This window comes from Schistocerca americana, chromosome 4 (genome assembly GCF_021461395.2).
Source record: "Schistocerca americana isolate TAMUIC-IGC-003095 chromosome 4, iqSchAmer2.1, whole genome shotgun sequence".
NCBI lineage: Eukaryota > Metazoa > Arthropoda > Insecta > Orthoptera > Acrididae > Schistocerca > Schistocerca americana.
Genome location: NC_060122.1, coordinates 149,333,258 through 149,359,449, shown reverse-complemented (window position 1 = coordinate 149,359,449; position 26,192 = coordinate 149,333,258). Strand labels below are relative to the sequence as shown.

General features: G+C 41.7%; 1 protein-coding gene across 2 annotated transcripts in view; it reads left to right on the top strand.

Annotated features, from left to right (window-relative positions):
• Positions 1–21,357, top strand: part of LOC124613001 (ES1 protein homolog, mitochondrial-like) — a 67,917-nt gene extending 46,560 nt beyond the window's left edge. For both annotated transcript variants that reach the window (XM_047141553.1, XM_047141554.1), the window contains exon 7: positions 21,010–21,357. In XM_047141553.1, the coding sequence (XP_046997509.1) occupies positions 21,010–21,147 (138 nt within the window). In that variant the 3' untranslated portion in view covers positions 21,148–21,357. The remainder of the gene's footprint in view (positions 1–21,009) is intronic.
• Positions 21,358–26,192: the final 4,835 nt, after the last annotated feature.

The following is a 26,192-nucleotide window of genomic DNA, read 5'->3' as shown; positions in this document are numbered from 1 at the left end:
AGATGTAGGGAAGATGGGCAGGTACATAGGCAGAGGGTGGCACACAAAGTGGTGGGAAATGAGAATAGGGAGGTGGTTCTAGGATAGAAGGCGATGGAAACTGTTGGGTGGAGGGTATGGGGTTTTTATGTTAAAATAGATTGATGCCTGAATAATTTTTGGAGTGGAGAATGCATTGTAAGGATAAGTCCTATCTGCGCAGTCCAGAAAAGCTGGTGGTCGATGGGAGGATCCATATGGCTTGGGTAGTGAAGCAGTCTTTGAAATTAAGCATGTTACATTCAGTTGCATGTTGTGCTGTAGGGCTGTCTACTTTGCTCTTGGCCACCATTGTCAGTGGCCATTCATCCTGGTGAACAGCTGGTTGCTAGTCACATCAATATAAGAAGCTGTACAATGAGTGCAGCAGAGCTGGTAAATGACATGGCTGCTTTTACAGGTGGTCTGGCCTCTGATGGGGGTATGATAAGCATACTGCAGGACTGGGATAGGAAAGGCTGGGTGGGTGGATTGGGCAGGTCTTGCACCTGGGTCTTCCACAGGGATATGATCCTTGTGGCCAATGTTTGGGATTGGGAGTGTCATAGGGATGGACTAGGGTGTTCTGGAGGTTGGTTGGTTGACAGAAGACCACTGTAGGAGGTATGAGTAGGACATTGGGCAGGAGGTCCCTCATTTCATGGCATGATACATAACAAAGCCCTGGTGAAGGATGTGGTTCAGTTGTTCCAGTCCAGGGTGGCATTGGAAGAAAGAAGGGGCACTCCTGTGTGGTGGGTTCTTGGGGGTGTTGAAAGGATAGGGGGTGTGAGGAGAAATGGCACAAGGCATCTGTTTGTGGAATAGGCCTGGAGATAGTGTCCCAGTGAAGGATTAAGTGAGACCCTTAGCATACTGGGCAAGGAAGTTCTTGTCACTGGAGATACACCATCACCACCTGGCCTCCCCCCAGGGGGTCCGCAACTCTTTTGTGGTGGATACATGCGTAGCGAGCACGGGACCCCAAGCTAATGTGGCCCTCCTTCCTTTTTGGGCTGCATACCTTCCTTTTCCGCATCCTTCACTATCCCCCATCTTCGCGCCCCCTCCCCTCACCTCCAGCTCTTTCCTTCCCTTTCTCCCCCTCTGGGAGTATGTTTTGTGCCTACGTCCGGAGACGGACGCTCGAAAATGTAACACATTCTTCACTTTCTCTGCTTGCACGTCTTCATCCTTCCTTTGTCCTTCTTTTTTCCTTACCTCTTTTCCTTACCTCTTTTCCTTACCTCTTTTCCTTACCTCTTTTCCTTACCTCTTTTCCTTACCTCTTTTCCTTACCTCTTTTCCTTACCTCTTTTCCTTACCTCTTTTCCTTACCTCTTTTCCTTACCTCTTTTCCTTACCTCTTTTCCTTACCTCTTTTCCTTGCCTCTTTTCCTTGCCTCTTTTCCTTGCCTCTTTTCCTTGCCTCTTTTCCTTGCCTCTTTTCCTTGCCTCTTTTCCTTGCCTCTTTTCCTTGCCTCTTTTCCTTGCCTCTTTTCCTTGCCTCTTTTCCTTGCCTCTTTTCCTTGCCTCTTTTCCTTGCCTCTTTTCCTTGCCTCTTTTCCTTGCCTCTTTTCCTTGCCTCTTTTCCTTGCCTCTTTTCCTTGCCTCTTTTCCTTGCCTCTTTTCCTTGCCTCTTTTCCTTGCCTCTTTTCCTTGCCTCTTTTCCTTGCCTCTTTTCCTTGCCTCTTTTCCTTGCCTCTTTTCCTTGCCTCTTTTCCTTGCCTCTTTTCCTTGCCTCTTTTCCTTGCCTCTTTTCCTTGCCTCTTTTCCTTGCCTCTTTTCCTTGCCTCTTTTCCTTGCCTCTTTTCCTTGCCTCTTTTCCTTGCCTCTTTTCCTTGCCTCTTTTCCTTGCCTCTTTTCCTTGCCTCTTTTCCTTGCCTCTTTTCCTTGCCTCTTTTCCTTGCCTCTTCTCTTTACCCTTTTCTCCGCTGTGGCGTTTGAGACCTCTCTTTTTTCCTTTCCCATTCTTTGTTTTTCCCTTTCTCTTTTTTCCTCCCTGCGCGTGTCTGAAGGCCGACCCATGCATTTTCATGCATAGCCGGTAAGGGGTAACGCGTAATTCCCCGCCCCGGGTAGACAGGTAGGACACGTACGTACCCCCTGATAACGGCCAGACCCAGGGAGGGGTGATTACCCGAGCTGATACCTTCCGAAAGTGCCGATTAGTCCTTCCATCCGTTTCTCGGGAGATGTGACCTGAGGTGTGAACAATCACCTAAGGCAGGAGTGCCCTCAGAGAGGGCCCCCATAAGGGAGGAGCGCGCCATCAGAGACGCCGGTAATCATGGGGGATTCTTCCGCAATGGTTTCCTCATCTTCCACTATGTCTGCTCACAAGCGTAGGTTCACTGAGTCTCAGCCACAGACAGTTCTTCCATCGTTGCCACAGTTCCTTGTTGTTTCTCGGTCTGACGTAGGTCACGACTTCTTTAAGGTCAACCCTTTCATTATTCAGAAAGGTGTCAACGCAATTGCAGGTCCTGTAAAGTCTTGTTCCCGATTAAGAAATGGCACCTTGTTGTTAGAAACAGTCAGTGCCCTCCAGGCACAAAAATTGCTGCGTACTTCACTGCTCCACACCTTCCCTGTCCGGGTGGAAGCGCACTGCACTTTAAATTCCTCACGTGGAGTCGTTTATACACGCTCCCTCGATGGATTGTCTGACGAGGAAATTCAACACTACCTGTCTGACCAGGGCGTAACGGCTGTTCATAGTCATGAAAAGGGTTGACATGAACATCGTTCCAGCCCGTACTGTCTTCTTGACATTTGACAAAGTTCAACTCCCATCGAACATAAAAGCGGGCTATGAGATAATTTCCGTTCGCCCCTACGTCCCAAACCCTACACATTGCTATCGGTGTCAGTGGTTCAATCATACCAGCCAGTCCTGTTCCAACCCAGCCAAATGTGTTACGTGTGGCAAGGATGCCCATGAGGGTGCTTGTCCACCTCCATCCCCTCGTTGCCTCAATTGTATGGGTGACCACACTGCCTCCTCTCGAGATTGCCCCATTTTTAAAGACGATAAGCTCATTCAGGAAATCAGAGTGAAGGAAAAGGTATTGACCTTTGCTGCTCTTAAATTATTCGCCAGTCCAAAGCCCACTGTGCCCCAGACAGGAAAATACAGCACTGTCCTTGCCTCTCCTCGGCCAACAAAGGAGGCGGCCACGCAGACTTGTGATCTCACCTTTAGTGACACGGTCGTCAGATTGGCCAGTGCGAAAATCGCCCGTTCAACCTCCACACTTTCGCTTGCTCACTCTATGGCTCACCCTTCATCGGGTTCTGCTAAATCTCGATCCCAAAAGTCAGACACCCGGACTTCCAAAAAAGAGCATACTCATGAAGATTTTTTATGTACCCCAACTTCACAACCATCGGTTCCTCCTGCATCTAAACTTCATGTTTCCAAGAAGGCTAATAAGAAACCCAGTTCCTCTCCTTCTCCGCCACGGTGTGTCTCATCTACAGCACCACCTGCCGGTAACCGCCCTCGTCCGTCTTCTGTGTCGCCGAGGCGCACTGCTGGCGGCCGATCAACCGGTCGATCGCTGGTGGCAGGAGCTGCTCCTGAACAACCTATGGATCAGTATCTTCTGCCTTCGGCTGAGTGCCATTCCACGCTGTCGGTCGCAAGCTCTGAACAGTCGTTGAGTTGACGGCAACCTTGATCACATTCTTCCATTTTCTGTCCACCCTATGTCCATTATCCATTGGAATATCAGCGGCATTCGAGCCGCTTTGTTTTCCCCCATTTTCAGTCAGTACGATTTGATCTCCCCTCTGTTGAAGGCACTCCAGCACATGGAGGACTCATGATTCTTCTCCATAATACTCTTCATTATCACCCAATCCCCTTAAACACTTCCTTCCAAACAGTCGCTGTCTGTCTTTCCCTTTTCTGGATACACCTTCTCTCTTTGTACTGTATACATTCCATCGTCCACACCAATGGCACGAGCTGATCTCCTTCATCTTCTTGGTTAGCTTCCACCCCCCTATTTGCTGGTTGGAGACTTCAATGCCCACCACCCGCTTTGGGGATCTCCACATCCTTGTCCGCGTGGCTCACTATTGCTAGACGTCTTCCACCAAGCGGATCTTGTTTGCCTCAACACTGGGGACCCTACATTTTTGTCTGCCTCCACGACAAATTTCTCTCATTTGGACCTTTCGGTCGGTACTGTTCCGCTATCTCTGCGCTTCAAATGGTTCGCCCTTGCTGATACACACTCGTGGTGACCACTTTCCATGTGTCCTTAGATTGCAGCCACAACTGCCATATATGCGCCTGAGATGCTGGAAGTTTGCCCAAGCCGATTGGACACTTTTTTTCGTCTCTAGCGACATTCGATGAACGTCACTTTCCTAGCGTCGACGATGAGGTCACTCATATTACAGAGGTTATTCTTACAGCTGCGGAACGTTCAATACCTCGCACCTCCGAATTGCCCCGGCGCCCCCCAGTTCCTTGGTGGAACGAGGCATGCCGTGACGCAATACGTGAGCGGCGACGTGCTCTTCGCGTTTTCAGACACCATCCTACTTTGGCCAACTGTATCCGCTATAAGCAGTTCCGTGCGCGGTGCCGTCGCGTCATCCGCGATAGCAAGAAGGCAAGCTGGGACTTCTTTACTAGCTCATTTAACACCTTCACTCCCTCCTCGGAAGTTTGGAGTCGGATTCGACGGTTACCAGGCGCGCCTAGTTTCTCCCCGGTCTCTGGGCTCACTGTCGCGCATGATACATTAGTGGACCCCGTTGCAATTTCTAACTCATTGGGTCAACACTTTGCTGACATTTCAAGCTCTTCAAATTACCCGCCAGAGTTTCTCCCGAAGAAACGTGCAGCAGAAGTGCGACATCTTGCTTTCTCCTCTCAAAATCGCGAAAGCTACAATACTGTTTTCTCCATGCGGGAACTCCAACATGCACTCTCTTCTTCTCGCTCCTCCGCCCCGGAACCGGATGGTATCCACATCCAAATGTTGCTGCATTTATCATACCATAGTCTGCATTACCTCCTTCGCCTTTATAATCGAATTTGGACCGACAGTACTTTTCCCAGACGACGGCGGGAAGCTATCGTCGTTCCTGTTCCGAAACCTGGAAAAGACAAACATCTCCCCTCTAGCTATCGCCCCATTTCTCTCACGATTAGTGTATGTAAGGTTTTGGAGCGTATGGTGAATTGACGTTTAGCTTGGTGGCTGGAGTCCCGCAGTCTCTTAACACCTGCCCAATGCGGTTTCCGAAAGCATCGTTCTGCAGTTGGCCATATAGTTGCTCTCTCCACTTGTATCATGAACAATTTTCTCCGGAAACGCCAGAGAGTAGCAATATTTTTTGATCTGGAGAGAGCATACGATACCTGTTGGAGGACAGGCATCCTCTGCACACTGTTCTCTTGGGGCTTTCGCGGTCGGTTGCCCCTTTTTCTTCGTGAATTTATGGCAGAGCGCACATTTAAAGTGCGGGTGAACACTAATCTCTCCCGTACTTTCTCCCAAGAAAACGGGGTACCCCAGGGCTCCATGCTAAGTGTTGTACTGTTTGCCATTGCCATAAATCCAATTATGGATTGTCTCCTTCCTAATGTCTCGGGCTCCCTCTTTGTGGACGATTTTGCGATCTACTACTGCTCTCAACGGACCAGCATTCTTGAACGACGTCTTCAAGGCTGTCTCGATCGCCTCCACTCTTGGAGCATCGAAACAGGCTTCCGCTTTTCTCCCAGTAAGACCGTTTGTGTTAATTTTTGGCATCGTACGGAGTTTCTTCCACCTTCCTTACATCTAGGACCTGTCAACCTTCCATTTTCGGACGTCGCTAAATTCTTGGGTCTTATGTTTCACAGAAAACTGTGCTGGTCCTCCCACGTTTCCTATCTTTCGGCTCGCTGTCTGCGATCCCTCAACACCCTCCGTGTCCTGAATGGTACCTCCTGGGGAGCGGACCGAGTGGTCCTTCTCCGCCTCTATCGCGCCTTAGTGCGCTCGAAATTGGATTATGGAAGCATAGTCTACTCCTCTGCTCGGCCGTCTATTCTTCGGCGTCTCGACTCTATCCACCACCGTGGATTAAGTTTAGTATCTGGAGATTTTTACACCAGCCCTGTGGAAAGCCTTTATGCTGAGACTGCTGAACCTCCACTGTCCAATCGGCGAGCTGTCCTTCTAAGTCGTTACGCTAGCCATTTGTCTTCCATGCCTGCAAATCCGGCCCATGACATTTTTTTCGACGCCCCCTTGGATTTAGGGTATGCAAGCCGCCCTTCCTCGCTACTACCACCGGGAGTCCGCTTCCGTCAACTGCTCCATTCTCTTTCCTTCCGCTTTCCTAAAACTTTCTTGACAACTTGGGGTACAGCACCGCCTTGGCTCCGTCCCCAGACCTGCCTGCTCCGTGACCGTTGTCAGTTTCCCAAGGATGGTACCCCTTCACTTGTTTATCGTCGGGCATTTTCTGCTCTATGTGCACAAATGAAGGAAGCCACATTTATTTACACTGATGGCTCAAAAACATCATTTGGTGTAGGGAGTGCCTATATTGTTGGCGACACCCCAAATCGATTTCGGCTTCCCGACCAGTGTTTGGTTTATACTGCGGAGCTTTACGCTGTTCTCCAGGCTGTCCAATACATCCGTCGCCATCAGCGGATACAGTATGTTATCTGTTCAGATTCTCTCAGCTCTCTCCTCAGTCTCCAAGCTCTCTACCCTGTCCACCCTCTGGTCCACCGGATTCAGGACTGCCTACACTTGCACCACTTGGGGGCATCTCGGTGGCGTTCATCTGGATCCCAGGACACGTTGGTATCTGTGGAAATGAGACGGCCGATATAGCGGCCAAGGCTGCAGTCTCTCTTCTTCGGCCAGCTATTCGCACGATTCCCTTCGCCGATCTACGGAGTGTTTTATGTCGTCGTGTCGTTCTTTTATGGCATGCACATTGGTTGACACTTCCCCATAATAAATTGCGGGACATGAAAGCTCTTCGCTGTGCTTGGACCTCTTCCTCCCGAACGCGTCGTTGGGAGGTGGTAATTTTAACTAGACTCTGGATAGGGCACTGTCTTTTTAGCCATTGACATCTTTTAAGCGGCGATCCTACCCCACTCTGTCCCCACTGCTCTCAACTGTTGCCGGTAAGACACCTTTTACTTGAGTGCCCCTATTTTACTCCGTTACGCGCCCGTCTACAGCTGTCGCCTGAAATATCGTCCGTTTCAGCAGATGACACATGCTCAGCCGATCGCGTTCTCGAGTTTATTAGTGCCAGTGAGATGACATCAGTCATTTGAAGCTCTTTTTGGGGACAACCAACCCCTTTCTGTAGTGGTTTTTAAAGCTTTCCTTCTGCTTTTAGTTTCTCCAATTTTTTGAGTTTCGCTCCCATTGCTGCTGGTTTCCATTTTTGTTTTTTACCTTTTCCTAAGTCACAGACTGGGCGCTATAATGACCATAGCAGTTTTGCACCCTAAAAAAAAAACACCTCCTGGCCAGGCGATATGGGAGGGATTTTTTGGTGTGGAAGGGATGACAGCTGTCAAAATGCAGATACTTTTGGTGGTTGGTAGGTTTAATATGGACAAAGGTGTGAATGGAGGCATCAGAGAAGAGGTGGTCAACGTCCAGGAAGGTGACATGCTGGGTTGAGGAGGACAAGGTGAAGTGGATGGGAGAGAATGAATGAAGGTAGGATGTGCTGGCCCTGAGTCCAGATCATGATTTCATCAAGGAACCCAAAACAGACTACGGATTTGGTGATTTGGGAGGCTAGGAATGTCTTCTCTAAATGGCCAATAAAGAGGTTGACATAGGAGGGTGCCAGGTGGGTGCCCATGGGTGTGCTGTTGATTTGTTAGTATACATCCCCTCAAAGGAAAAGTAGTTGTGAGTTAGGATATAGTTATTAAGATTATGAGGAATGAAGTAGTAGGTGCCTAGTCTGAAGGATGTTGGGGAAGTTAGCATTCAATAGTGGTAAGACCATGGGCATGAGGGATGTTGGTGTGCAGGGCGATGGCACCAACAGTGATGAGCAGGGGCCCAGGAGTTAAATGGGCGGGCATGGTGGAGGGTTGGTGAAGGAAGAGGTTGGTGTCTTTGATGTGGAAAGCTAGTTTATGGGCAGTTGGTTGGAGTTGTTGGTCAGTGAGGCCCAAAATTCTTGCAGTGAGTGCACAATAACCAGTCACAATGGTATCCAGAATTGTTGGGTTTGTGGATTTTGGGGCACTTGTAAAAGGTGGGATGTGAGATGTTATAAGGGTGAGGAGAGAAATGGATTCAGGGGAGAGGTTTTGGAGACAGCCTAAGGCTTTCAGCAGGGATTCGAGGTTATGTTGGACTTGTGGGATGGGATCATTCTGGCAGAGTTTATATATGGAGTAGTCAGGTAATTGGCAGAGGCCTTCTGCCAGGCAGTCACTGGGATTCATAACAACAGTGGTGGAACCTTTGTAGGTAGGATGGTTATGTCAGGATTTGTTTTGAGGTTGTATACGGTGTCCCTCCTCCTGCTGAAAAGTTGAAGTTCTGAGGATGGTGAGGACAAGATGGAGGTAAGGAATTCCTGGAGGGTGACCCAGTGGGTGGTTAGGTGGCAGGGAGAGGGGGAGGTGGTTCACAGTTGGATGGTGGCATGAACTAGGAGACTTGGTGTTAAGTATTGGGATTAGGTTGGCGTTGGTTGGAGAGATTGGTTTCAAAGAAGTGTTCCCATTGCAGGGAACGGGGAGTAGGTCTTTGTCAAGTCAAGCGTGGTTTAATTTGGGTGTATGGCTAAAGGTGAGGCCTTTGGATAGGACTAAGACTTCTGTGGGCTGAAGGTTTTGGTTAATAGTGTTGTGGGAATGTTTTGGCTCTGGACTTGGTGGGGAGTTGGTAGGGAGTTTTGAGGGATGTGGCAAGCTGAAAAGGTCAGCTAGGTATGGTTTGGATACAATGAGGGGTTGACAAGGAGAAATACTGTGGGTAGGATAGTGATGCCTTGAGGTTGCAGTAGAATGTCATCAGGTTGGATTATGTATGGAAGTAGTATCTGGAATGCTGGAGTGCAAGGGATTCAGTTTCAGAGATGTGATATGTGTAGTAGGGATTGCACAGTTGTTGTAGCTCACAGAGGGAACAGAGGTGTCATGAAGATGTGTTTTTGCAAACCAGGTTTCTGAGGGCCAGGGAGTGGCAGAATCTGAAAAGGTGAAGGCCATTTTGGAAGGAGGGGTGGAAAACAGAGAAAGGAATTTTTACATTTAGTCATTGGGGTGATTAAATGATTTAGGCAGCATTTAAGAAACATGATGTGAGACTAGGTTCTAGCTGGAGAAAGGAATACTTTCCTGAACTGGTGCAGGAAGATGGGGCATGGGTCCATTGTGGCAGGCATGGCATAAGGGAAAGAGGAATGATGTGGAAATGGGCAAAATTCCTAAAGTTCTAAAATGCAACATAATAAATTGAGATGTGGCATTAATGGAAAAGGAAAGTAGGTTCTTAATTCAAACAAGGCAATTGTAATTAGCAGCTGTCTTCAACTTGTTTTACAGGGCAATGTTTGTGGAATATTCTTTATAGGAACAGCACAAAAATGCATTTCCTACATTAAATCATGACCTGTTCTCCTTATTTTACAGATTTATTTACATAGAGAAAATTTAGTCTTAATGTATTTTAGCCTTAATCAAACGATTGGGGCATATTCTGTTTATTAATCAAAAAGCAACATTTCAGTGCCTCGTTGAACACTTGTTTAAATATCTTCAACATTTCGCAGCCCTGTCAGCAACTGTATAAATATTAATTTTAATAATGAACAGCCTCAGTTGCGCTGTTTACCTAGAATTTACCTTCTTCAGAATAACACCATCTATTATTTTTCCATAGTGGACATCGTCAAGCTAAAACTACAAATCCATAAATTATCGTCAGATAGTAAAACTTACCTGGCACTGCCTCGGTCCCACTTCACGACCGCGATGCGGCAGCCACGAGTGCTGTACTGTTCCAGTATCCCGACTGAAACCTAGGTAAATTCTAGGTAAACGGTGCAACAGAGGCTGTTCACTGTTAAAATTAAAATTGAGCAGTTGTTTCTTATTTTATCTCTAGAAATACAGAACAGGGGGTTCAGCTGTGGTAAGGTTAGTATCATAGTGTTACTGAGGAGTAAATAAACATCGTGTTCCAACAGAATCATAAACAGAATACACCGTCCACTTGGCAGTTCCTTTAGAGCAAAATTTTCATTACATACAGTTTACACTTTATTGTCTTTGTGTACTTGTTTCTTAAAATTTGTTTAAATACATTTATCTGACAGGAATGAGGGAAAGAAATACAGTAGAAGAAGAATGGGTAGCTTTGAGGGATGAAGTAGTGAAGGCAGCAGAGGATGAAGTAGGTAAAAAGATGAGGGCTAGCAGAAATCCTTGGGTAACAGAAGAAATATTGAATTTAATTGATAAAAGGAGAAAATATAAACATGCAGTAAATGAAGCAGGCAAAAAGGAATACAAACGTCTCAAAAATGAGATCGACAGGAAGTGCAAAATGGCTAAGCGGGGATGGTTAGAGGACAAATGTAAGGATGTAGAGGCTTATCTCACTAGGGGTAAGATAGATACTGCCTACAAGAAAATTAAAGAGACCTTTGGAGATAAGAGAACCACTTGTATGAACATAAAGAGCTCAGATGGAAACCCAGTTCTAAGCAAAGAAGGGAAATCAGAAAGGTGGAAGGAGTATATAGAGGGTCTATACAAGGACGATGTACTTGAGGGCAATATTATGGAAATGAAAGGGGACGTAGACGAAGATGAAATGGGAGATAGGATACTGCGTGAAGAGTTTGACAGAGCACTAAAAGACCTGAGTCGAAACAAGGCCCCCGGAGTAGACAACATTCCATTGGAACTACTGACGGCCTTGGGAGAGCCAGTCCTGACAAAACTCTACCATCTGGTGAGCAAGATGTATGAATCAGGCGAAATACCCTCAGACTTCAAGAAGAATGTAATAATTCCAATCCCAAAGAAAGCAGGTGTTGACAGATGTGAAAATTACCGAACTATCAGTTTAATAAGTCACAGCTGCAAAATACTAACACGAATTCCTTACAGATGAATGGAAAAACTAGTAGAAGCCGACCTCGGGGAAGATCAGTTTGGATTCCGTAGAAATACTGGAGCATGTGAGGCAATACTGACCTTACGGCTTATCTTAGAAGAAAGATTACGGAAAGGCAAACCTACGTTTCTAGCATTTGTAGACTTAGAGAAAGCTTTTGACAATGTTGACTGGAATACTCTGTTTCAAAAGAACGAAATGCTATTTACAATTTGTACGGAAACCAGATGTCAGTTATAAGAGTCAAGGGACATGAAAGGGAAGCAGTGGTTGGGAAGGGAGTAAGACAGGGTTGTAGCCCCTCCCTGATGTTATTCAATCTGTATATTGAGCAAGCAGTAAAGGAAAGAAAAGAAAAATTCGGAGTAGGTATTAAAATCCATAGAGAAGAAAGAAAAACTTTGAGGTTTGCCGATGAGATTGTAATTCTGTGAGAGACAGCAAAGGACTTTGAAGAGCAGTCGAATGGAATGGGCAGTGTCTTGAAGGGAGGATATAAGGTGAACATCAACAAAAGCAAAGTGAGGATAATGGAATGTAGTCGAATTAAATCGGGTGATGCTGTGGGAATTAGATTAGGAAATGGGACACTTAAAGTAGTAAAGGAGTTTTGCTATTTGGGGAGCAAAATAACTGATGATGGTCGAAGTAGAGAGGATATAAAATGTAGACTGGCAATGGCAAGGAAAGTGTTTCTGAGGAAGAGAAATTTGTTAACATCGAGTATAGATTTAAGTGTCAGGAAGTCATTTCTGAAAGTATTTGTATGGAGTGTAGCCTTGTATGGAAGTGAAATATGGACGATAAATAGTTTGGACAAGAAGAGAATAGAAGCTTTCGAAATGTGGTGCTACAGAAGAATGCTGAAGATTAGATGGGTAGATCACATAACTGATGAGGAAGTATTGAATAGGATTGGGGAGAAGAGAAGTTTGTGGCACAACTTGACCAGAAGAAGGGATCGGTTTGTTGGACATCTTCTGAGGCATCAAGGGATCACCAATTTAGTATTGGAGGGCAGCGTGGAGGGTAAAAATTGTAGAGGGAGACCAAGAGATGAATACACTAAGCAGATTCAGAAGGATGTAGGTTGCAGTAGGTACTGGGAGATGAAGAAGCTTGCACAGGATAGAGTAGCATGGAGGAGCTGCATCAAACCAGTCTCAGGGCTTAAGACCACAACAACAGCAACATTTATCTTTGTAGAAAATGTTTATAAACTTTCAGTAAATATACAGAAATACAATATTACCGACCTAAGTTCTTTCTGAGTTTGATGAGTGGCGCGTCTGATTGATACATCACATCACTTTCGCAATTTGGTGCACTCTATTGAGGAGCAGAACTGTTGGCTCCCGCGGTGACCTCTGGCGGCAGATTCCAGGGAACCTGCTGCCCAGGTGCACACCCATTGTAGCTGGAACGCATGCAAATGGCTCTGGCGGTTGACCACAGCCCCGTTCCCGCTTGCTTCATACATGACAACCGGCTGTGGCCGTTGACACACGAAAATCAAAGCAAAACTCTATCAGCTCTACAAAAATTAGTTAAATATCGCAGAGCTGCCGTAGGGAAAAATTTGATTAGTACAGCAGAGTTCACTTTCATTGTTGTCTTTCGTGTGTATTGTTCTTGTGATCCAGATCTATATTTAGGGAACTTTATTGTGCACTAGTTTGTATTTGGCACCACTGTGTATAGATCATGCCATACTTTAAAACAAACAGTCGAATTCTTGTCCGCTGAGTTCAACAACAAACAGTACTCGTTTATGCTTTTTAGTGTTCACCACAGGCATTTCAAGGACGTCTCTGCAGAGTCACTGCTTAGAATTGTTACATAAAAAAAAAAAAGATTCACTCAGCGTATAATTGCAAAGTTTGTGTGTGGCAGCAATTATTCGTGCTTTCACGCGGTGTTTGTTTATTGATGAGATGGTTGTTTACTTGTTCATTAACTCGCCAGTGCAGTAATGTCTTTAAGTTCACTAAGTAACTTTTGTGTGCAGATAAATGTGTCAATGTGCATGTACACATCGAAGACAAATTATGTGCACAGGACTTCTCACTGCACAGGCTGGTGGGCAGTTTGCAACGGTGACTTTGACATATAAACTGTTCACATCGCACTCTTCAATTATAAAAACACTCTTATTCACACAAGCTTATTCATTCCCTGGATCGCATTTACTTCTTATACAAATTAATTAACAAGTGGCGTACTTTACGCGAATAATGTGTCACTCATGTGTTTTTGGTATGTTAGCTTTGTTTGTCATAAAATTCTACTTCCCTATTTTTATATTTCACAGGTTGAGTATCATTACCTATATTATCATCATGTTACCATATACCCATTAAATAATTCTAGATACGGATCAGCAAAGAGCAAATTGTGCCAGTATACCTTTGCATAGCAATTATCTAATTTAAAATAGAATTCATATCAACTCACATGAAATAGATAAGTGATTGACATACACATAAATATTCACATACAAAATAAAATATCAATCCAGTAGCATCTTGTACTAGCTTCTGCTTGACTTATCAACTAGAAATGCCATCTGTCATGCTACTTTTGTACTAACATTTACAGTTTGATTATATTTATTGCATGGCTTGTATATCTTCCTTTCAATAAATGATCAGCTCAATTTAGTTTCACCCTATATAGGCACGTGTGTGACTAGAGAATGTACTGTTTTCATACAGTTCACCACCAGGTTTAACTAATTGCCCTTTACTTAGTAGTATTCAGTGTATAAGCTTATCACATATTTATTATATAGAAATTAAATTTGAAAAAAATGCTTACCGCAAGATAACTAGTTACACTGGACACTATACAGTTAGTAGCGTGTAACAGTTAATCTGTTTGTTTGTACTGGGCAGCAGATTATAAGAACATAACTTCAGTTCTCATTTGGCTTTTGTTTATCACTTTCCCTTATCCTATACTTTAAATGATCTATAACAATCATCTTCCATTATAAACTTGCCAAACTTCTAGACTTCATATCATTGTTAATATTTATGTAAGTTAGTTTTGGTACACTAGTATATGTTCTTCCTTGTTCAATAGATTTTAATAGTATGACAGATTCAGCATAAAACTTCAAGGAGTGTATACATTTTCCATACACAGTGGTAGAAAAAATATGAAAGGCAAAATACTTTGGCGTCTGTGCAAATATTTCAGATTCTTTTGGTGATAAAGTCCTTTAACTTTCAGTGATTCAGGATAGGCCAATAGGTAACTTCCTTCATGAGGTATTTGGATAATCTTACATGGACCAGTGTACATTAGTTGCCATTTCTTGTTTTTGCTTAGTAAACGAGAAGATTTAGGTTGTGTTCTCAACAAGATTTTTATCTCCAATTTTGAATTCTTGCATCTTTCCCAGTTTCTTATCATAAGTTGTTTTTCTCACAGCAGCTGCTGAACTAAGTGCAACCAAAGCTTGCGTAATTCTTCCCTCACATGACAATTTACTCTCCGTAAACTGGGGAAAAGGATTCATTCCCTCATTTCTCTCTGTCGTATCAAACGTGAGCGAGGCTGGCGTTTGCTGTACGGAATTGTGTGGCAGATTGTTTACCACTTGCTGAAATGACGTAACAGATTCAACCCATTTGGTTAACTTGAGAGTTGCATACATTCTAATGAAGCAGTTGAATTCTCAAAAAATCTATTCAGTAGGATTTGATTCGTGATGAAAGTTACGTATCTGCTTGATGCCATTTCCTGGCAAAAAACTTTTCCATTTTCTGCCAGTGAAATTTAGTGTGTTATCGGATAATATGGCATCCGGTTATCTGGATCTTGGAATATACTCTTCCTTGATATGTTTGATTATGGGTGCTGCAGTGGCAGATTTAGGTGGCATACAATCACACATATTTTGAAAATAAGTCATCCGACTGAGTATTTTACTCTCTCTCTTCCTTGTGAATGTGGACCAATACATTATTGCACACCTGATAGTACTGTGACAACTAATGATTAGGCTGTTCTGTGAGCATGTGCTTTACTTTTGCCCATTTTGTATCTGCATCCTGTAGTGTATATATTTCTGCACATTTTTATATGATACTGTTTATGCATTGGATCTCTCATTAAAAGTACCTTGCAATGTGACATCTGTTTTATAAGATCTGAATACTCTGGCAGATCTTGTAGAATTCTGCATAGAGCTTCCAATACCACATTGTCCTTGCCACTGACATGGACTACTTCATAATCATACTCCTGTAACAGGAGAGTCCATTTGGCCAGTCGCTGGTGTAACAACTTACACGTCAGCAGAAAGCTCAAGGCTTGACGGTCACAATACACTTTGATATGTTTACCATGAATATAGTAGTTGAACTTTTTAAAGAACCAAATCATGGCTAATGCCTCTAATTCTGTGGTTGAATATGATCTTTCACATTCCATGAGTACGTGGCTAGCAAAACTAATCACGTTAATTTCGTATTTCCCCTCGCCATCGTCTTCCTGAAACAGGCACACCCTCAAACCAGAATGACGCGTCTGTCACAGTGCAGAAGTTCTTCTGCATGTTTGGGTAGTGAAAGACATTCTACTTTACCAGTGTCTTTTTAATTCTGTTAAATGCCTCCAGACATTTGTCAGACCAGTGCCATACCACATTCTTTCTCCATAATTTCAGCTAATCAGTATTGTTTGTAGACTAATCAGGAACGAGCTTTCTGAAGAAAGAAGCGTGGCCGATAAACGTCTTTAACTGCTTCTTAGTTAAACAAGGCGGAAAATTTTCTATGGCCCTAATCGTTTCAGGGTCACGCAAAATTCCTGACTGTGAAATGATGTGCCCAAGAAATTTGATCTGGTTCCTTGCGAATTTAGATTTGTCCAAGTTGGCAGTAACTCTGTACTCTGAAAACTTACTGAGCACCCTGTCTAACAAGCACAGGTGTACCTGCCAGGTAGCTGTTGTGATTAGCAAGTCGTCCACATTTAGCGTGACCTGGTCTAACAGTTTGGGTCCTAAACTGTTTCGAGTGCTGAAATAAATACTCTGGCACTGACATTCAGATTGAAGGAAAGCACTCGAAATTGATAAGATCTTTTGGCAAAGATAAAAGCGGTGTATTTCTGCGACTCTTCTGAGAGGGCCATTTGCCAGTATGAATAGCAGAGGTCTATCGAAGAGAGATACCAAACTCTGTGGAATTCCTGTAGCTGCTCCTCGAAAACGTCTGGCCTGGTTCTTGCCAGAACAGTTATTTTGTTGATAGATCGTTCATCAAGAACAAGGCGCAGCCCTCTGCCTGCCTTACCCACAGCTAATAATGGGCTGCTCTATGTTAAAAGTGAAGGCTCTATAACACGACACTGTATCATCTTCTGGAGCTCCTGTTTGACAGCCTCGTTTTTGGACTACGGCACTGAATAGGTTGCTTGACAGTAAGTTTTATGTGGTACGAATTCCATCTGGTAAACATAATCCATACTGTATTTACTCGAATCTGAGCCGCACTTTTTTTTCCGGTTTTTGTAATCCAAAAAACCGCCTGCGGCTTAGAATCGAGTGCAAAGTAAGTGGAAGTTCTGAAAAATGTTGGTAGGTGCCGCCACAACTAACTTCTGCTGTCGAATATATGTAGCGCTACACAGGCACAAAGATAAATACTGGTGCCAAAATCGCTGCGTCAGTAAATAAATTAAAAAAAAAAAAAAGTGGAAGAAGAGATTTTTTCTCCGCCCCGAGTTTCGACCACTGCATTTTCATACATTATCCAACGAAGTAAATACAAATTCCGTATTGTTCATCTTCGAAAGTAGCAGCATTTCAATGTACTACAAAAATCCGACTGGCAAGACTGTTTGGGATGTTTGTCAATATGGCCAACTCTACATTCTGAACTTTTTCCTACCTGTGAGAAGAGATGGTTGCTAATAGGAACTTTTATGAATTGTGAATCTCATGCAGTATTCTCTTCACCATAAGAATAATATGAATATAAACATTTTGCCATGTATTCTTTGCTGCTGCTATCTCATTTAAATCCTGTCTGCCTATTAAACTACGAAACTAGAGTGAGACAACAGCAAACGCGGAAGAATATACATAGCATGTCATGTTTATATTCGTATTATTCTTATGCCTAATAGTGATACAGTCAGAAATGAAGCACGGCAATTGACTAGATTTTTAAATCTAAGATGACTAATTTTTGTGCAGAATGTAATGTACTAAAGAGGCGTCTGCAAAGATTTTCAAACAGAGAAAAATTTTCGCTAAACTCTCGTTCAGAACATCTATCATACGCAGTCTGTTATTTGGTGCTGTTGATCATTATCAAAGAAAGCATCAGTGCAAGTAACAACAAATAGCATTCTCTTGCCATTGTTTCACTAATGAGACGATTCCTCTCTCTCTTTTTTTTTTTTTTTTTTTTTTTTTTTTAAGCAGCGGTAGCACACACAAAAGCCGTGTAGCGAGCGGCGACAGGTCATAAATATTCATAATCAGAATGCGACAAACAATGCACGACACAGTACAGTAATGCATTTTCAGCTTAGAGTGACATAAACACTTATAACAAAGAGAACGGCACTTATCAGATCAAAGAAAAATAAGCAATCAATTCAAACCAGACGAAGCACGTGAAAAAGGAAGGGTACCCGTATAAATACGGATGGAGCGCCTGACGCATAGCAATGGCTACCTGGTAAGCTTACGACTCGAACCAAACTACTGTAGCTGGATCGTCATTCATTCGACCTAAATTGTGTCTCATATTACAACGGACCAACTTTCTTTCGATTTGGAGGTGCGGCCTAAAACTTTTCTCTCCCCTTGAATTTCGAGTCTCAAATTTCAGGTGCGGCTTAGATTTGGGGAAATTTTTTTTCCTTGATTTCGAGTCTCATTTTTCAGGTGCGGCTTAGATTCGAGTGCGGCTTAGATTTGAGTTAATACGGTAATCACGCCAGGCTTTAATGAAAATACCTGGATGTATTTCTCCAGTAACGTACATAATTACATTTTCTGTTCATCTGATAAGGTTTCACTTCATTGGATTTGCATTGTATGAGTGAAGAATCTGTTTCGTTCTACCCGCTGTTCTTTAGTTCAGAAGCAAGCTTCATGTACTGTGAATGGTCTTGCACTCAGAGTACTCTATTCTTAATAATTTTAACTTGTATTCCTGGGCATAGTCTGCTGTGTTTTGCTTTTGTCTTTATCAGATTCAAAACAAACTCCTTACCTCCTACCTTTACATGGCATTTCCCATGCGGGAAGTCGATCTTTGCGTCGTGTTCCCACATGTATTCTGTGGCTACGAGACAGGACACAGTTAAATTTTTTACGATGAGAAACATGCATTGATCCGCTCCGTTCTCGAATTCTACACCTATCCGTTCCTGCAATGTAACAGTCTGGCTTCTGGTACCAGTAGCACCAGATACCACACAGTTTTGAACTGGCAAAGTCAGAATCTGTATAGACTTTTATATTTTTCTAAAGAAATTAGCTTCTATCATGTTTACACTTGCACCAGTGTCTAAAATCAATGTCGTGAGAATACCTCCCACAACTGCTTGTATGTATTCTGAGGGACTTTTAATATGGGGTGTTCAGAAAGTTTCTCCGTAGTGCCGTATGATTGGTAGCCGTGTGTGCCGGATGCTACAGTGAATGTACCGAAATGAAACTCGGTGAAATAAAAGTTATTAATTTATTGAATATTCATTTATGGCTGAGATAAATGAAAAAGTGAAATGCTGGGAGTGTCCACGTGAAGGGAAGTAACCCAGGCAGGTGAACAATCATATGGCACTGTGGAGAGACTTTTTGAACACCCCGTACTATTGTCTACCTCATTAAATAACTCTTGATGGATGTCAGTTTCATTGTTATATTGGAGCATGTTTATCCATTCTTTCAAACTATGCCCCCCCCCCCTCCCCCTTTCCATCCCACGACTGGCATCAGGGAACTTGATACAGTCACATTTAGTTTGACGCCCCGGACTTTGTCGTCTGTGGCGCTTCAACCATCTCTACTATCTGGACATTCTGTTTATAGTTACTCCTATTTTGGTTTCCCAGCATACCTCGCTCTTGATTATTTTGTGACCAGTGATTATTGTGGCCTTAATTCCTATTTTTGTTTTGTCAGTTCCCATTTTGATTATTGTGATAACAGGGATGGTACTGCTTATTATTTTGTCTCTGCCTCTGAAAGAATGTCTGCCCACTTTGTGGACTACCATTGTTGCCATTCTGACTTTTGTGACTGGTTTGCAATGTGCTGCCGTTACTCCGTGACCTCCCGTTATAGCTATTATTGTGGCAGTGTCCATTCTTATTTGCTGACTATGAGCCATTGTTGCCAGTGCTGCTTTTCTCATCTTCTTACATTAGGTCTGTGGTATCGAGCAGTCACAAAAAGTTTTAAATGTCAAAATCAGGGACTGTTATTAACTTTCCCTTATGTGCACAGGCAACTTTGCCTTCAAGACGTGTAATACATCTTCGTGTGCAACCAGCTTGTCCCAATATCTCATTAAATTAATGTATGTGTTGAAATACTTCCCAAGTCCATCCTGTTTTGGGTTGTGAATTTATGGGCTGAAGACCAGTTTTCTAAGGTGTTCTTATATGCCCACTGACTAGTACTTAGCAAGAAAAGCCTTTTCAAATTGTTCATAATGTATACAGTTCTCTGTGGCTTTGGTAGTCCCAGCACATTGTGTTGGGCCTTTCCACTCTAAATTAATTTTATCGGTGAGCATTTTGTCTTTCTGCTCAAGACACTGGGCGAATTCAGTATTTAATTTTTAACTTTGCTCATCTAGCCTGGTTTTCAACACTACTACTTCTGTTTCTATGGACAGGCTGTAGACACATTGCGTTAATTCACGCATCATATCTTCCATTGTCTTCTGTGCTGATTGTATTGTTTCCACATTTGGAAATGGAATCAAGTAAATCCTTTTATGTCTTCTTTAGGCTGGTAATTTCGGATGCTGTTGTTCCTAAACCAGTGTTTAATTACTTTTCACTAATTCCTCATTTAGATGAGTGGACATTTGTGTGACCAACTACTTGTCATGTTCAGTCAAGGTGTTATTTATTTGAGATGTCAGCACTGCATCTCTCTCATCAAGAATTGTATTTGTGTGAAGCAATTAATTTTATTGAATAATACAGAAAAGGGCTCTACGACAGGAGGAGGTATTTGCTCAACACTTTTAATTGATTGTGCCTGCATATTAGCTTTTTGAGCATTGGATTCTGCCACAGTCAGATCAGTACTATGGGTACTGCAATTGATCTTATTTTCAAATACACTATCATGTGTGGAATCCATGTTTCCATGTTTATTTATCTTTGTCATAACACAAATTGAAAATATACTTTGAAATAAAATCTCTTGCCCACACACTGAATAATTAGCATAAACTGACTAGTACTAATTGTTGTGTTACTAAAATGACAAGATGGATACTTCAAACCAAAACAGTCCAATGTTTCTTGTTTTCATCTTGCTTGCGCGCAGCACGAAAGTAGCCATCTTTGCAAACTACACAAAATGCAGAAAATCCGAAATTGACCATGAATTAAATGAGGTATACATTGCCAACTACAAAAGGAGAGGCAACTGGTAACATGTTGATAAACCTATCTTCTTCTCCTCCTACTCCTCTCTCTCTCTCTCTCTCTCTCTCTCTCTCTCTCTCTCTCTCTCTCTCATATTTATTTTAAAAAATTTTATGCAGTGCTTGCATTGCGATTCATTTTGTATTTTGTATTGCTAACTACTCTCAATTTAAAATTTGTCATGTGGCATACTTGAATCCTTCTGTTTCAGAATGTTACTGATGCCTGTGTTGATGAGAAGAATTTGATAGTAACAACGCCTGCTTTTATGTACAATGGAAAATTCCATGAAATACATGATGGAATTGGTGTCATGATTCAAAAGTTACTATCATTAATTAAGAAGTGAATGGTATCCTCAAATCTAAAAAATTGAATGTAATGTTACGTAATAATTTTGCTCATGAAATTATGGTGGTGATATGTGTAGTGTCAAGACTGTTTTTGTATTTTGTAGTGAGAGGTGTACAAGGTATGGCACTGATTCTTTTGTAATCCACTAATAAGTCCTGCAACACCTTGGTGCTCATTCCAATAAACAATCTAATGAGAAAAACAACTGATTCTCAATCTTCTGTGTTTATTAGTTTGTGTTAGTTAAAGATTTTGCTTTCAAAATTGAAAATAAAATGTCTTCCTCAACAAAAAGTGTTATTCCTTAACAATCCTCAAGGTTTATGAAACTACAATTTGTATACAACATGGCCTCAGGAATTAGAGTAATCTGTAAATTTCTGGAGAGATGTGGTAAAATTATTTGGAATTATATGGACTTAATAAGGGGGTTTTGATAGAATCGGCTTGTATGATTTAATGTGCAGTGTGACTGCAAGAAAGACAGAAAGCAGAGTCAGTCCGATATTGAATTTGTATACCAATGAAAAAAGTTTCAAATTCATGTAGACATCCTGTGGCCTGGTTACTAACACACAGGAAACATTTTGAAATTGTATGTGGGGTCATTACTAAGTTGTTAATGTATGCCAGAGTTTTGAAAGGGGGACAATTACCTCATGAGCAGTTGGTGTTTTGTATTTCTATCATGTAAGCTCCAGTTCCTGGATCTCGTGTTATTTCTCCTGTAGAGAAAATGGAGACAGAAGCATTCTTGTTTCTCTTGTTAGTTATTTATTGTAATGTTATCTTCACTGGTTAAGCACCATAAACAATAGCACATGAGTATTTCTGAATGCAGTGGGCCAAAATTAACTGGATTCCATATCTTCCCTGGCAATGACAAGCCCACTGCGTACAATTCTGTTCAATGCATATGAAAATGGTTGTACATAGTAGATTAATCTAGAGCCTGAAGATGATACCATGTGTTGTTGAAACTGGTAGCATGTATTAAAAAGAATAAATGCTGGTAGACTCAAATAAATTCGCTGGTTTTGTTATCTTTATTCAAGTACCATGTGTCTGGCTGCAGTCCCACTTTTCTTTATAGATTCCAGATGATCTAGTGGCGGTTGTAGCAGTTCAAAGAAAACTGTAGGTTTGGCAACTCCACTGCCCAACTATCTTGGTGAGTGTTCATGAGCTCTGTGACTACTCTGGTGGGGGAGCTGTCTTGTTGTGAGAGGGTTTAACAGCTGGAGACCAGCAAGTATAAATCTCTGTGCATTCATTTACAGCAAATGCTGCGACCTAATGTGGCATCCAACCTTGGCTTGACGAGCATGTACTGGTTCAGTTCCTGGCTGTGTATTTACCTCCCCACTTCACAAGTGGACTATGCTCTGGCACCAAGGGCTCAAGGTGAACAGTAGGAAGGAGGGAATGCATAAGATGGTGCCAGAGATGTGAATTATGTGAAACATGTATATTTGAAATGCAGATACAAAATGCAAAATACCTGTCTCTATTTTGCAAAAAGCATTTTCTATTTTATTTAAAATGCTTAAACTATAGATATTTTGTATTTTTGTATTTGTAAAATATAAAATGCTACTCTTAATGAGTTTTTTAAATTTCATATTTCCCATTTAATGAGTCATTTGTTTGAACAAAAATAGTTCCACAGCAAATACAGATGGTGTATTATGCACCTGCCTGTTGAATGAGACCATGACTGTAACTGTTAGAAATAGCAGTAAGACTTGAGTTCACAGTATACATTTATCATTATTGTTTGTTTAATTTAAAACATACCTAAATCATCTGACAATGACTAGTGGTCTCAAAATAAAGTGAAGGAAGGAAGGAAGGAAGGAGGGAGTGGGATCACTATTGCATATTTGTGAGATCATGAGTTTACTCAAGAGCAACACAAATTTCATTAAATGTGACAGTGACAACTATACCTTTGTAAACAGTGTCTATATCTATGTACTTGTAAAGTTGCTTTTTCTGTTCTTCGGTAAGATTGTTATTGATAGTTTTTATTGGCCATTGATCATTTTGCTGCTTTTGTTGTACTAAAAATGTCTATCCAACACTACATTGTAAGCACAGACGATGATTTGACTGTGGAGATAGTTTGTTTCCTAAGTGATTTTGTTCAGTTTTCTTTATTTGTTGGATCTAAATAAATGAAATATAATTAAAACATTATTGTTATGTTGTTTTTAAGTAAATGTCAGCTTGTTAAACAACATTATATACTTACATCTGTTAATCTAATCTAAAATAAAATTCCAACATAATCGACTTTTGTTTGGTAACTTGTAAAGTGATATTAAAAATTTTTAATTTATATCATCTGGAGTACCTGTTGTTGCTTGGAAGTCTACATTTTATGAACTGCTTAATGTACCATAAAAGTTTCTGAAGCTCAGTATTATAGCACTCTTGGGTATTGTCTGTCTACAGCTCATACACGAAAAGAAATCACCTTGCCCCCTAGTTCTTTGTGTGCCCTGTTGGCTCTGTGTGGAACATTTGGTGTTGATTGTCTTTGGTTTTCAAGTGATGCTGAAGTCAGACTGATGGTAGTGGCCCTTTAATAGCAGCTCTTCTTCTACTCATTGTGTTGAATTACAGCAGCTTTAATTTAGTTTTACAGTCTGTGTTACAAATTAGTACCACGTTTGAAGACAACAGTTGAATAAAGTGTTTTCATGGACAGTTGTTGCTTCCATGTCTAATATATACCACAGCTGTTGATCACTATGAGGCACATGCATATGTAAGTTGGCAGTACATGAGTAAACGTGCTTCCTCACACTTCCCTTCATCCTGCATCTGCCTATCAGCCTGAGGGGGACTTCTTTCCACATGCGAACTGTAATCCATATTGAGCTTGAGCACCAAAGTTTGCTTGGAAGTTGCCTGTGATTTCATGTCTCGTGATATTTCTGTCATAGCAGGTGATCTGCCTGAGAGTTTCACGAGCTGCTGTTTGTCTCACCACAAGCCCCCCCCCCAGCAGATGTCACTGTGCTCTCACCCACCCTCCTTTTTGCAAGTCCCACTAAATAAAGTTCGCCGAGGATTGGACACACTGTAGTCTCTCTTATGTGTGGGAGATGTCACTATTAGGCTGCATCTGACACAAAGAACAACCTACACAGAAACACCACAGTGAAATGTATTCAGGTTAAAATGTATTATTTAAGGTGTATTAATTAAATGCAAAACAGACATCAGCTGAGTTCATATAATTGCATTCAAGATCTACCCACAGTCGAGGATACTCATAATGAAACTTTAAGGAAACTCGAATCAGCAGCTTTTAATGATACTGAAATATAATTTCTTAATGAATATGTAGTCTGTTCAAAACCTACAACTGAGATGAGAGAGATGCAGTGCTGACATCTCAAATAAATAATACCTTGACTGAACATGACAAGTAGTTGGTCACACAAATGTCCACTCACCTAAATGAGGAATTAGTGAAAAGTAATTAAACACTGCTTTAGGAACAACAGCATCCGAAATTACCAGCCTAAAGAAGACATAAAAGGATTTAGAAGGGATTAAGGTGCCTACTATGGATGTCTTCTGCCAAAACTGATGAGAGTGCTAAGAAGCTAACAAAAGTATAACCCTACATATTGTTGCGTGTTCATAGGATTTATTAAAGGAAGTCTTGATAGGTGTTTTGAGAGATTCTGTAAATTAGAGGAACCAAAAGCAGAGGATGTGTGTTACTATCCATATCGTATACTTTCTTAAAGCTGAAATGGGTACCAAACAGTAGCAGAGAATACATTAAAGAACTGTTTAAGAAGTGTGGAAGATGAAACAAGAAGAAAATTGGAAGAACTTAACAACATTCTGATTAGAAAAAGGGGGTGGAATCTTACATGTCTGTTGATGACTGATTCTTCTGTACCCAGTGGCAGTGCTCACACTGCAGTAGATCTGGAAACACTACATTACTTAAGAGATAATGACAATTAGTTTTGATTCCTTGAACAGACATCCAGCTGAAAAAAAATCCTTACATATAATACTTGTTTACCAATAATAATAATAATAATAATAATAGGCCACGTAGGTGGTACATGGAAGATGAAATATTTGAACAAATATTCGTGTTAAAATCAGTAAAAGAGATGGCATATAATATATTCACTGACCAGAGGTATTTGTTTCAATGTACGTGTTTTGAAAATTTATTTTGCATTTTGTATTTAAATCCTATTAAACTATTTTGCACATCTCTTGATGGTGCCCAACGAACCACGTAAAGATACCAACTATTCAGTTAGCTGAAATATGGCACCATTTGGGTGATGGTAGCCAGCTGAAAGACCTCGAATATATCAAAATAACTAAATATCTCAAAGAAGAAAAGTGTGTAACTACCCACCAAAATTGGAATGGTTTTAGCTCACCACACACACACACACACACACACACACACACACACACACACACACACTAGCTTAAAGAGAGGGAATGAAATATGCACTGGTGATGCATCCCATCTCTTATCAGATTTAAAGTTTTCACTCACTCCTAAGGCATTGTCCATTATACCTTTGTTTTCTTCTTATCCATTTAACAGGACTATATAAAATCATGAAACCTTTAGAAATCCATCTCTTTTGTTTTTGGATTTATATATTATGTCAGCCCCAATCCAGTAATTTGTTTTCATTTCTTTATTGTTTGTATTTGTGGGTCACATTCTTCAGTGGTGTTCATAGCCTTAAGTGCATCACTCTGCTCATGATACATAATTCTGGAAGCTAATATCACACTTTTGTCTTAATTATTTAGTGCAATGTAATAGACATAAAACTATTTCTTTGCAGAGTAGCTGAATTCTTGATATGATGTTTTTGTGGTTTAGGCCAAAGTCTTAAGTGTATTTTTCTGACTAAAATTGTATTTCCTTCTGCAGAAGACGTCATTTAAGTCTGAGGAGATACATGGTTAGATTCATTGCCATCCTCTACTGCTTAAATAAGTTACACTTTAGACCATGTGTTGGTACATATA